This window comes from Rhinopithecus roxellana, chromosome 8 (assembly GCF_007565055.1).
Source record: "Rhinopithecus roxellana isolate Shanxi Qingling chromosome 8, ASM756505v1, whole genome shotgun sequence".
Lineage (NCBI taxonomy): Eukaryota > Metazoa > Chordata > Mammalia > Primates > Cercopithecidae > Rhinopithecus > Rhinopithecus roxellana.
Window position 1 is genome coordinate 21,467,829 of NC_044556.1, and position 13,707 is coordinate 21,481,535.

The window sequence follows — 13,707 nt, forward strand, 5'->3', positions numbered from 1 at the left end:
ACCTTTTGATCTCTTATATTACCCTATATCAGAAGAAGCTAAGTGTTGGAGGAACAAAAATATTTGGAAGGCATTATTTAGCACTTTTTATCCAGCATAAAATGAAGTCTGAATTATTTGTCATTTATGAACACAACTATATTTTATTGTTTCTATAATGTATATGGGATTGAATGTCAGTGTTTATTGTTAAAAAAAAAAGGTATATGAGGCTCATGAACCAGTATTAGTAAACAATGATTATTTTTCCCATTTAAAAATAATTTGAAATGAGTTTATACTTGTTATACTTGCAATAAACAATTAAAAGCCTATTCTAAGCATATAAGTTTTTATATCAGAATAATGAACAACAATTTAAGGTTATTTTTTAGGTTACACATTTGGATATGACTATTCGCGAGCACAGAGGAGAAATGGAACAAAAAATAATTAAATTAGAAGGTACCCTGGAGAAATCAGAATTGGAACTTAAAGAATGTAACAAACAGGTAAATTATTTTTAAATTACATATTTTAAATTATTTTTTAAAAAATTTAAACTGTAACTGAAAACACCCCTTCACATAGTGGGTGTTTTTTGTTATTGTTGTTTTGTTTTTTGTTTTTTTGGAGACAGAGTCCTCTGTGTTGCTCAGGCTGGAGTGCAGTATGGCATGTGATCATACCTCACTGCAGCCTTGAGTTCCTGGGCTCAAACAATCCTCTTGCCTTTGTCTCCCCAAAGCTTTGGGATTACAGGCGTGAGCTACCACACTCTGTGGATCTTTTACTTCTTTGATTAAATTTCTTCCTAGATACTTTAATTTTTTGTAGCTGCTTTAAATAGGATTACCTTCTTGATTTCTTTTTCAGATTGATTGCTTTTAGTGTACAGAAATGCTACTGATTTTTGTATGTTAATTTTGTGTCTTTCAACTTGACTGAATTTATCAGTTCTTTTTTTTGTTTTTGTTTCTGTTTTGAGACAAGATCTCACTCTGTCATCCGGGCTGGAGTGCAGTGTCGTGATCATAGCTCACTGCCACCTCAACATCCCAAGCTCAAGTGATCCCTCCACCTCAGTCTCCAAAGTAGCTAGGACTACAGGCGTGCACCACCATGCTTGGCTAATTTTTAAATTTTTTTGTAGAAATGGGGTTTTGCCATGTTGCCTAGGTAGGTCTCAAACTCCTGGGTTCAAGCGATTTGCCCCCCTCGCTTCCCAAAGTGCTGGGATTACAGGCATGAGACACCATGCCAGCCCTGTTTATCAGTTCTAATAGTTTTTTAGTGGAGTTTTCAGGTTTTTCCAAATATAAGATTATATCCTCTGCAAACAAGGATAATTTAACTTCTCTCTTTCCAATTTGGATGCCCTTTCTTTCTCTTGTCTAGTTGCTCTAGTCAGGACTCCCAGTATTATACTGAATAATAGTGGTGAAAGTGGGCATACTTGTCTTGTTCTATATCTTAGTGGAAAGACTTTCAGTTTTTCCCTATTCCTATGATATTAACTATGGGTTTGTTATAAATGATCTTTACTGTGTTATTTTCCTTCTTTCTTTTCTTTTTTTTTGAGACAGAGTCTTGCTCTGTCACCCAGGCTGGAGTGCAGTGGCTTGATCTCAGCTCACTACAACCTCTGCCTCCTGGGTTCAAGCAGTTCTCTGCCTCAGCCTCCCCAGTAGCTGGGATTACAGGTGCCCACCACCACGCTCGGCTAATTTTTGTATTTATAGTAGAGACGGGGTTTCACCATCTTGGCCAGGCTGGTCTTGAACTCCTGACCTCATGATTTCACACGCCCTGGCCTCCCAAAATGCTGGGATTACAGGCGTGAGCCACTGCGCCCAGCCTGTTATTTTCCTTCTATACCCAATTTGTTGAGAGCTTTTATCATGAAAATATGTAGAATTTTATCTGATGCTTTTCAATAATGCTTTTAATTTTAATATGAAATTATTATATGGTTTTTGTCCTTGATTCTGTTGATGTAATACATCATGTTTAATGATTTGTGTATGTTGAACCGTCTTGGCATCCCTGGGATGAATTCCACTTGGTTATGGTTTTTGAATTAAGTTTGATGGTATTTTGTTGTGGATTCTGCATCTGTGTTCATCAGCGATAGTGGCCTGTTGTTTTCTGTTTCTGTTACGTCCTTGTCTGGTTTTGGTATCAGCGTAATGCTGGCCTTGTAGAATGAGTTTAGAAGTGGGCCAGGCACGGTGGTGCGTACCTGTAATCCCAGCACTTTGGGAGGTCAAGGTGGGCAGATTGCCTGAGCTCAGTTCAAGACCAGCCTAGACAACCTGGTGAGACCCCATCTCTATAGAAAATACAAAAATTAGCCAAGTGTGATGGCATGTGCCTGTAGTCCCAGCTACTCAAGAGGCTGAGGTGGAAGGATTGCTTGAGCCTGGGAAGTAGAGTCTGCATTGAGCCATGAGTGTGCAACTGTACTCCAGCCTGGGCGACAGAGTGAAAACCTGTCTCAAAAAAAAAGTGTTCCCTCTTCTTCAGTTTTTTGAAATAGTTTGAGTAGAATTGGTTAGTTTTTCTTTAAATGTTTGGTAGAATTCAGCAGTGAATCTATCAGGTCCTGGGCTTTTCTTTGATGGGTGACTTTTTATTACTGCTTTTATCTCATTGCTTATTATTATTCTATTCAAGTTTTCTGTTTTTTCATGGTTCAGTCTCAGTAGGTTGTGTGGGTCCAGGAATTTATTCATTTCTTCTAGGTTTTCCAATTTGTTGGTGTGTAGTTGTTCATAATAGTCTGTAGTGATCCTTTGTATTTCTGTGGTATGAGTTGTAATGTTTCCTTTTTCATCTCATTTTATTTATTTGGATTCTCTCTCTTCTTAGTCATCTAAAGGTGTTTGTTAATTTTGTTTATCTTTTCAAGAAATCAACTCTTTGTTTCATTTATCCTCTGTATTGTTTTGTAGTCTCAATTTCATTTATTTTTGCTCTGATCTGTATTATTGCTTTCCTTCTAATAATATTGGGTTTGGCTGTTGCTATTCCAGTGTGGAAAAGGCAGTTCAAGACCAACTTGAACTTACCTTTTGTAGAGACAGGCTATGTTGCCACTATGTTGCTCAGGCTCACATTCTTATCAGCACATGGAATTATCCAGAATACATAAATGTATTATGTATTATCCAGAATATATAATATGTTAGGCGACAAAATAAGTCTCATCAAAATTTTAAAGGTAGAAATCCTATTGAATATATTCTCAATGCAATTCTAAAAGCATCATTTTCAGTAATATGTCCAATAATATTTTCAATAATGCTCTTAATTTTAATATACACCTTTAGGTGCATTGTTTGTTTGAAATTTTTATTTTTAGTTTATAGCAGTTATTGCTATAAACTTTCCTCTTTGTACTGCATTCACAGTAGCCCGTAGGTTTTGGTATGTTGTATATCCATTTTTATTTGTTTCAAGACATTAACATTTTTAAAAAAATTTCTTCACTCACCCTTTGTTCATTCAGAAGCATGTTGTTTACATTTTATGTATTTGTATAATTTCTGAAGTTCTTCTTATTATTGATTTCTACTTTTATTCCATAGTGGTTAGATAATATACTTGATAGGATATCTACCTTTTAAATTTTGATGAGACTTATTTTGTGGCCTAACCTATTTATGCATTCTGGGTAATATTCCATGTGCAGATAAGAATGTGAGCCTGGGCAACATAGTGGGACCCTGTCTCTACAAAAAGTGAAAAAAATTAGCTAGGTGTGATGATGTGCACTTGTAGTCCCAGCTACTTGGGACTACAGGAGGTCGAGGCTGCGGTAAGCTATGATTGTGCCACTGCACTTCAGCCTGGGCAACAGAGTGAGACCCTGTCACAAAAAAAAAAAAGAAAGAAAGAAAGAAAAGAAAAGAGAGAAAAGAAAGAATATGTCTTCAGCAACAGTGGATGAAATGGTCTGTAAATGTCAGTTACAAAATGCCTCTTTGGCCTAGTTTGTAGTGGAACTCTGATGTTCCTTTGTTGATTTTTTCGATCTGGACAATCTGTCCATTACTGAGAGTGGGGTATTGAAGTCTCTGTCTATTGTTTTATTGCAACCACCTATTTGTCCCTTTAGATCTATTAATGTTTGCTTTATATACTCGGGAGCTTTATATGCCTGGGTGCATAGATATTTATAATTTTTATATCCTCTTGCTAACGTGACACATTTATTATTTTATACTGGCCTCCTTTGTCTCTTTTTACTGTCTTTGATCTGTGGTCTGTTTTGTCTAAGTATAACTATTTCTGCTCTTTTTTGATTTCCATTTAAATGGAATATCTTTTTACATTCTTTTACTTTCATTCTATGTGTGTCTTATGAAGTGAATTTCTTTTAGGAAGCATATAGTTGGATTTCTTTTTTAATCCGTTCACCCACTCTATGTGTTTTAAATGGAAAATTTAGTCCAGTTACATTCAATGTTATTATTGATAGGTAAGGATCTGTGCCTTTCTGTTACTTGTTTTTTAGTTGTTTTGTAACTCCTCCCTTTCTTTCCTATTTACTGTCTTTCATTGTGGTTAAATGATTTTTTTCTGGTAGTATGATTAATTGGTTGCTATTTTTAGTGTATCTCTTACAGGTTTTTGCTTTGTGGTGAGACTTATACAAAACATCCTATTGTTATAACAAGTTATCAAAAACTGGTATCAACTTAACTGTGATAGTAGCAAAAACAACAAAAAAATTAAAAACCTGTGTAATTTAATCTCCTTCACATTTTGAATTTTTGGTGTTCCAATTAAATTTTTATATTGTCTATCTCTGAATAAATCGTTGTAATTATTTTTAATGATTTTGCCTTTTAGTCTTCTTACTAAAGATATAAGTGGTTTACATACCATGATTTCAGTGTTGGTATAACAGTCACATTAGTGGCTGTTTTTCTTAAGTTTGAAGTATTCCCTTTAGCATTTCTTGTAGGACAGGTCTAGTAGCGATAAATTTCCTCAGCTTTTGTTTGGGAAAGTGTCTCTTCTTCATTTCTGAAGGATAACTCTGCTTGGCACAGTATTCATGATTGGCAGGGTTTTTTTGTTCAACACCGAGTATGTCATCTTACTCCCTCCTGGTCTGTAAGATTTCTGCCGAGGAGTCTGCTACCAGGCATATTGGATCTTCCTTATATATTATTTGCTTCTTTCTCTCACTGCTTTCAGGATCCTGTCTTTGTCTTTGATCTTTGAGAGTTTCATTATAATATGTCTTAGGGTATTATTATTTGGGTTGAATCTGATTAGCGATCTTTGACCTCTTTATACCTGCATATTTATATCTTTCCTCAGGTTTGCAAATTTTTCTGTTGTTTCTTTATAAAAACTTTCTACCCCTTTGTCTTTATCAGTTCCCTCTTTAACTCCAATAATTCAAATATTTGCTTTTTTGATGTTGTCCCAAAGATCCCATAAGCTTTGTTTATTCCTTTTTATTCCATTTTTCCTCCTCTCACTGTGTAGTCTGTCTGTCTGTCTGTCTGTCTATCTATCTATCTATCTATCTATCTATCTATCTATCTATCTATCTATATCTATCTGTCTAATTAACTAACTAACATGGGGTCTCTGTTACCCAGAGGTGGAGTGCAGTAGCACAATCATAGCTCAGTGTCGCCTTTACCACCTGGGCTCAAAGAATCCTCCCACTTCCACCTTGTGAGTAGCTAAGATTACAGGTGCATGCCACCACACCTGGCTAATTAAAAAATTTTTTTAATCCTTTGGGTATATACCCAGTAATGGGATGGCTGGGTCATATGGTACTTCTAGTTCTAGATCCTTGAGGAATCGCCATACTCTTTTCCATAATGGTTGAACTAGTTTACAATCCCACCAACAGGGTAAAAGTGTTCCTATTTCTCCACATCCTCTCCATCACCTGTTGTTTCCTGACTTTTTAATGATTGCCATTCTAACTGGTGTGGGATGGTATCTCATTGTGGTTTCGATTTGCATTTCTCTGATGCTGTTTTGGTTACTGTAGCCTTGTAGTATAGTATATTTCTCTGATGGCCAGTGATGATAAGCATTTTTTCAGGTGTCTGTTGGCTGTATGCATGTCTTTTTTTGAGAAATGTCTGTTCATATCCTTTGCCCACTTTTTGATGGGGTGGTTTGTTTTTTTCTTGTAAATATGTTTGAGTTCTTTGTAGGTTCTGGATATTAGCCCTTTGTCAGATGAATAGATTGCAAAAATTTTCTCCCATTCTGTAGGTTGCCTGTTCACTCTGATGGTAGTTTCTTTTGCTGTGCAGAAGCTCTTTAGTTTAATTAGATCCCATTTGTCAATTTTGGCTTTTGTTGCCGTTGCTTTTGGTGTTTTAGACATGAAGTCCTTGCTCATGCCTATGTCCTGAATAGTATTACCTAGGTTTTCTTCTAGGGTTTTTATGGTATTAGGTGTAACATTGAAATCTTTAATCCATCTTGAATTAATTTTCATATAAGGAGTAAGGAAAGGATCCAGTTTCAGCTTTCTACTTATGGCTAGACAATTTTCCCAGCACCATATATTAAATAGGGAATCCTTTCTCCATTTCTTGTTTTTCCCAGGTTTGTCAAAGATCAGATAGCTGTAGATGTGTGGTATTATTTCTGAGGCCTCTGTTCTGTTCCATTGGCCTGTATGTCTATTTTGGTACCAGTACCATGCTGTTTTGGTTACTCTAGCCTTGTAGTATAATTTGAAGTCAGGTAGCATGATGCCTCCAGCTTTGTTCTTTTGGCTTAGGATTGTCTTGGCAATGCAGGCTCTTTTTTGGTTCCATATGAACTTTAAAGCAGTTTTTTCCAATTCTGTGAAGAAAGTCACTGGTAGCTTGATGGGGATGGCATTGAATCTATAAATTACCTTGGGCAGTATGGCCATTTTCACGATATTGATTCTTCCTATCCATGAGCATGGTATTTTCTTCCATTTGTTTGTGTCCTCTTTTATTTCACTGAGCAGTGGTTTGTAGTTCTCCTTGAAGAGGTCCTTTACATCCCTTGTAAGTTGGATTCGTAGGTATTTTATTCTCTTTGAAGCAATTGTGAATGGAAGTTCATTCATGATTTGGCTCTCTGTTTGTCTGTTACTGGTGTATAAGAATGCTTGTGATTTTTGCACATTAATTTTGTGTCCTGAGACTTTGCTGAAGTTGCTTATCAGCTTAAGGAGATTTTGGGCTGAGATGATGGGGTTTTCTTTTCTTTTTTTTTTTTTTTTTTTTGAGACGGAGTCTCGCTCTGTCACCCAGGCTGGAGTGCAGTGGCCGGATCTCAGCTCACTGCAAGCTCCACCTCCCGGGCTCACGCCATTCTCCTGCCTCAGCCTCCCGAGTAGCTGGGACTACAGGCGCCTGCCACCTCGCCCGGCTAGTTTTTTGTAGTTTTTAGTAGAGACAGGGTTTCACCGTGTTAGCCAGGATGGTCTTGATCTCCTGACCTCGTGATCCGCCCGTCTCAGCCTCCCAAAGTGCTGGGATTACAGGCTTAAGCCACCGCGCCCGGCCGATGGGGTTTCCTAAATATACAATCATGTCATCTGCAAACAGGGACAATTTGACTTCTTCTTTTCCTAACTGAATACCCTTGATTTCTTTCTCTTGCCTGATTGCCCTAGCCAGAACTTCCAACACTATGTTGAATAGGAGTGGTGAGAGAGGGCATCCATCCCTGTCTTGTGCTAGTTTTCAAAGGGAATGCTTCCACTTTTTGCCCATTCAGTATGATATTGGCTGTGGGTTTGTCATAAATAGCTCTTATTATTTTGAGATACGTTCCATGAATACCGAATTTATTGAGAGTTTTTAGCATGTGGGGCTGTTGAATTTTGTCAAAGGCCTTTTCTGCATCTATTGAGATAATCATGTGGTTTGTGTCTTTGGTTCTGTTTATATGCTGGATTACGTTTATTGATTTGCATATGTTGAACCAGCCTTGCATCCCAGGGATGAAGCCCACTTGATCATGGTGGATAAGCTTTTTGATGTGCTGCTGGATGCAGTTTGCCAGTATTATATTGAGGATTTTTGCATCGATTGTTCATCAGGGATATTGGTCTAAAATTCTCTTTTTTTGTTGTGTCTCTGCCAGGCTTTGGTATCAGGATGATGCTGGTCTCATAAAATGAGTTAGGGAGGATTCCCTCTTTTTCTATTGATTGGAATAGTTTCAGAAGGAATGGTACCAGCTCCTCCTTGTACCTCTGGTAGAATTCAGCTGTGTATCCATCTGGTCCTGGAATTTTTTTGGTTGGTAGGCTATTAATTATTGCCTCAATTTCAGATCCTGCTATTGGTCTATTCAGGGATTCAACTTCTTCCTGGTTTAGTCTTGGGAGAGTGTAAGTGTCCAGGAAATTATCCATTTCTTCTAGATTTTCTAGTTTGTTTGTGTAGAGGTGTTTATAGTATTCTCTGATGGTAGTTTGTATTTCTATGGGGTCGGTGGTGATATCCCCTTTATCATTTTTTATTGCATCTATTTGATTCTTCTCTCTTTTCTTCTTTATTAGTCTTACTAGTGGTCTATCAATTTTGTTGATCTTTTCAATAAACCAACTCCTGGATTCATTGATTTTTTGGAGGGTTTTTTGTGTCTCTATCTCCTTCAGTTCTGCTCTGATCTTAGTTATTTCTTGCCTTCTGCTAGCTTTTGAATGTGTTTGCTCTTGCTTCTCTAGTTCTTTTAATTGTGATGTTCGAGTGTCAATTTTAGATCTTTCCAGTTTGTCTTGTGGGCATTTCGTGCTGTAAATTTCCGTCTACACACTGCTTTAAATGTGTCCCAGAGATTCTGGTATGTTGTATGTTTGTTCTCATTGGTTTCAAAGAACATCTTTATTTCTGCCTTCATTTCGTTATGTACCCAGTAGTCATTCAGGAGCAGATTGTTCAGTTTCCATGTAGTTGAGCAGTTTTGATTGAGTTTCTTAGTCCTGAGTTCTAGTTTGATTGCACTGTGCTCTGAGAGACAGTTTGTTATCATTTCTGTTCTTGTACATTTGCTGAGGAGTGCTTTACTTCCAGTTATGTGGGCAATTTTGGAATAAGTGTGATGTGGTGCTGAGAAGAATGTATATTCTGTTGATTTGGGGTGGAGAGTTCTATAGATGTCTATTAGGTCCGCTTGGTGCAGAGATGAGCTCAATTTCTGGATATCCTTGTTAACTTTCTGTCTCGTTGATCTGTCTAATGTTGTCAGTGGGGTGTTGAAGTCTCCCATTATTATTGTATGGGAGTCTAAGTCTCTGTAAGTCTCTAAGGACTTGCTTTATGAATCTGGGTGCTCCTGTATTGGGTGCATATATATTCAGGATAGTTAGCTCTTCCTGTTGAATTGATCGCTTTACCATTATGTAATGGCCTTGTCTCTTTTGATCTTTGATAGTTTAAAGTCTGTTTTATCAGAGACTAGGATTGCAACCCCTGCTTTTTTTTGTTCTCCATTTGCTTGGTAGATCTTCCTCCATCCCTTTATTTTGAGCCTATGTGTGTCTCTGCATGTGAGATGGGTCTCCTGAATACAGCAAACTGATAGGTCTTGACTCTTTATCCAGTTTGCCAGTCTGTGTCTTTTAATTGGAGCATTTAGTCCATTTACATTTAAGGTTAATATTGTTATGTGTGAACTTGATCCTGTCATTATGATATTAGCTGGTTATTTTGCTTGTTAGTTGATGCAGTTTCTTCCTAGCCTCGAAGGTCTTTACATTTTGGCATGTTTTTGCAATGGCTGGTACTGGTTGTTCCTTTCCATGTTTAGTGCTTCCTTCAGGGTCTCTTGTAAGGCAGGCCTAGTGGTGACAAAATCTCTAAGCATTTGCTTATCTGTAAAGGACTTTATTTCTCCTTTACTTATGAAACTTAGTTTGGCTGGATATGAAATTCTGGGTTGAAAATTCTTTTCTTTAAGAATGTTGAATATTGGCCTCCACTCTCTTCTGGCTTGTAGAGTTTCTGCCGAGAGATCTGCTGTTAGTCTGATGGGCTTCCCTTTGTGGGTAACCCGACCTTTCTCTCTGGCTGCCCTTAACATTATTTTCTTCATTTCAACTTTGGTGACTCTGACAATTATGTGTCTTGGAGTTGCTCTTCTCGAGGAGTATCTTTGTGGTGTTCTTTGTATTTCCTGAATTTGAATGTTGGCCTGCCTTACTAGGTTGGGGAAGTTCTCCTGGATGATATCCTGCAGAGTGTTTTCCAACTTGGTTCCATTTTCCCCCTCACTTTCAGGCACCCCAATCAGATGTAGATTTGGTCTTTTCACATAATCGCATACTCTTGAAGGCTTTGTTCATTTCTTTTTCTTCTTTTTTCTTTAGACTTCTCTTCTCACTTCATTTCATTCATTTGATCCTCAATCGCTGATACTCTTTCTTCCAGTTGATCGAGTCAGTTACTGAAGCTTGTGCATTTGTCACGTATTTCTCGTGTCATCGTTTTTATCTCTGTCAGTTCGTTTATGGCCTTCTCTGCGTTGATTATTCTAGTTATCCATTCTTCCATTATTTTTTCAAGATTTTTAGTTTCTTTGCACTAGGTACGTAATTCCTGCTTTAGCTCTGAGAAGTTTGATGGACTGAAGACTTCTTCTCTCAACTCGTCAAAGTCATTCTCCATCCAGCTTTGATCTGTTGCTGGCGATGAGCTGCGTTCCTTTGGAGGGGGAGATGCACTCTTATTTTTTGAATTTCCAGCTTTTCTGCCCTGCTTTTTCCCCATCTTTGTGGTTTTATCTGCCTTTGGTCTTTGATGATGGTGACGTACTGATGGGCTTTTGGTGTGGGTGTCCTTCCTGTTTGTTAGTTTCCCTTCTAACAGTCAGGACCCTCAGCTGTAGGTCTGTTGGAGATTGCTTGAGGTCCACTCCAGACCCTGTTTGCCTGGGTATCAGCAGCAGAGGCTGCAGAAGATAAAATATTGCTGAACAGTGAGTGTACCTGTCTGATTCTTGCTTTGAAAGTTTCGTCTCAGGAGTGTACCCTGCCATGTGAGGTGTGGGGTGTCGGTCTGCCCCTAGTTGGGGATGTCTCCCAGTTAGGCTACTCAGGGGTCAGGGACCCACTTGAGCAGGCAGTCTGTGCGTTCTCAGATCTCAGCCTCCATGTTGGGAGTCCACTGCTCTCTTCAAAGCTGTCAGACAGGGTCGTTTGCATCTGCAGAGGTTTTTGCTGCTTTTTTGTTTGTTTGTTTAGCTGTGCCCTGTCCCCAGAGATGGAGTCTACAGAGACAGGCAGGCCTCCTTGAGCTGCTGTGGGCTCCACCTAGTTCGAGCTTCCCAGTGGCTTTGTTTACCTACTTAAGCCTCAGCAATGGTGGGCATCCCTCCCCCAGCCTCGCTGCTGCCTTTGCCATTAGATCGCAGACTGCTGTGCTAGCAATGAGGGAGGCTCCGTGGGCATGGGACCCTCCCAGCCAGGTGTGGGATATAATCTCCTGGTGTGCCATTTGCTAAGACCCTTGGTAAAGCACAGTATTGGGGTGGGAGTTACCCAATTTTCCAGGTGTTGTGTGTCTCAGTTCCCCTGGCTAGGAAAAGAGATTTCCTTCCCCCTTGCACTTCCCAGGTAAGGCGATGCCTCTCCCTGCTTCAGCTCTCGCTAGTCGGGCTGCAGCAGCTGACCAGCACCGATTGTCCAGCACTCCCTAGTGAGATGAACCCAGTACCTCAGTTGAAAATGCAGAAATCACTCGTCTTCTGTGTCGCTGGCCCTGGGAGCTGGAGACTGGAGCTGTTCCTATTCAGCCGTCTTGCTTTGCCCCTATATACTTTCAAATAGTCCATCTTCAAGCTCACTGGTTCTCTTTGACCCATTCTGCTGTTGATGCTCTTTATTTCGTTTTTCACCTCATTTATTGTATTTTTCAGCTCCAAAATTTTTGTTTGATTTTTTAAAAATTATTTTATTCTCTGTTAAATTTTTCTCATAAATTTCTCAGTTGATTCTCTGCGTCTTCTTAGAGTTTGTTGAACTTCCTTAAAATAGCTATTTTCAGTTCTTTGAGAGATCACTCATCTCCGTCACTTCAGGGTTACTCTCTGGTGCCTGATTTTGTTTATTTGGTAAGGTTGTATTTCTTTGAATGTTCTTCATGCTTGTAGATATGCAATGACATCTGCATATTTAGGGAGTAGGTATTTATTTTAGTCTTTGCAGTCTGGCTTAGTTTGTGCTTGTCCTTTTTGGGAGGCCCTTCCAGGAATTTAAGCAAACTGGCTTTTGTGTTCCCTGAGGCTGTGATCACTACAACTGTTGAACACTAGAGAATGATCTACATCCAGGCTTGCTGCAGGTCTTATGAGGGCTCCAAGGTTGACATGGTTTTCCAGCCCACATGGACCTGGGAAAGGTTCAAGTTGCATACTAAGGCTGTGGGAATGCTTGCCAGGGACCCAGGTCCAGAAGGCTGTCCTGGTGGCCCAGAAGGGCATGTTTCCCAGCAAATCTTTTGACAGGTGGGATAAGTCTCTAGTTGCAATGAGAGGGGCTGGAGTGGAGACTGGCCCTCTTGGGATAGGTTGTGGAATGGAGGCTGGAGAGCCCAGTCTCAGCTTAGAGGGGCACACGTAGCCCAGCAAGCTCCTTCAAAGGATATTTCCCCAATGACAGTGTGAGGAGCTAGAGTTGAGACTGGGCCCCCTCAGCATCTGCTGTGGGATGAAGGCTGGAGAACCTATATTGTTGGCCCAAACAGGGCCAGCAGGTCTCAGCTCAGATGGAATAGTTCCCTGTCTGCAGTAGGAGGTACTGGAGCTGAAATTTAACCCCTTTAGCATCTGCTGTGGGACAGAGGCAGGAGAGCCTGTCTCATTATTGCAGAGGGGCATGTGTCTCCCAGCAAGTCCCTGCACAGATGGGATAGTTCCCTGATTGCAGCAGGAGAGTTAGAGCTGAGACTGGGTCCCCTTGGGATCTGCTGTGGGACAGAGGTTGGCAAGACTTTCAAGGAGGCTTAGACTCCTAGGCTGCAGGATAAGGACAGGTCTCCCTGTGGGTCTGTGTGTGAGCAGCTCTGAGCTGGGACTGCAACTGAGGGGAGTTGGAGCGGAGTCACCAGGCAACTTTCTGGTTCACTGCTGAGACTGATGTCAGCAGGGAGAAAGCCTTTCCACTAAGGCACTAGTATGCATGATTCCTTATGGACCCCTTTGCAGATAGTTGTGCTTGTAGGCTCAAGGCCAAATGGAGCTGTAGCCAAGTCCCTCGGGGATGTGGGCTATTTCCAGGCTTGAACCCAGAAGCAAGCTTGACATAACAGCCAACTGGGTTTCTGTCTGTGCTCTCAAAATAACTCTCCCACATCTTCATCTCTACCAGGATTTCACAAACCCCTACCTGAATCCTGAGGCTCCTGCAAAGAGACTTGACTGTGGATAGGTGCAGGATTCTTTTTTTGTTTTATTTTAAATTAACAGTGTTTATTTACCTCTAGATATTGTTGAGAGACTGGGGTGAAGACACAATTTTCATTTTGTAATTTACAAACTTCTATAAGCTAAAACAAAAACAAAAAAGGCTTCTCTAATATAATGGTAGAATACAACTTCTATTTATTTTTAGTTTTTTAAATTTCAATCGCTTTTGGGGTACAAGTAGTTTTTGGTTACATAGATACATTTTATAGTGGTGAAGTCTGAGAGGGTGCAGGATTCCTGTTGTTGTGGGGGAATGTGAGTTACCCTTTATTCTGCCTTTCT

At 39.7% G+C, this 13,707-nt stretch overlaps 1 protein-coding gene across 1 annotated transcript in view; it reads left to right on the forward strand.

The window, feature by feature from the left end:
- The window catches only part of CCDC18 (coiled-coil domain containing 18), a 109,062-nt gene that overhangs the window by 68,354 nt on the left and 27,001 nt on the right, over window positions 1-13,707 (forward strand). The window contains exon 23 of the mRNA XM_030936760.1: window positions 375-491. Coding sequence (XP_030792620.1) covers window positions 375-491 — 117 coding nt within the window. The remainder of the gene's footprint in view (window positions 1-374; window positions 492-13,707) is intronic.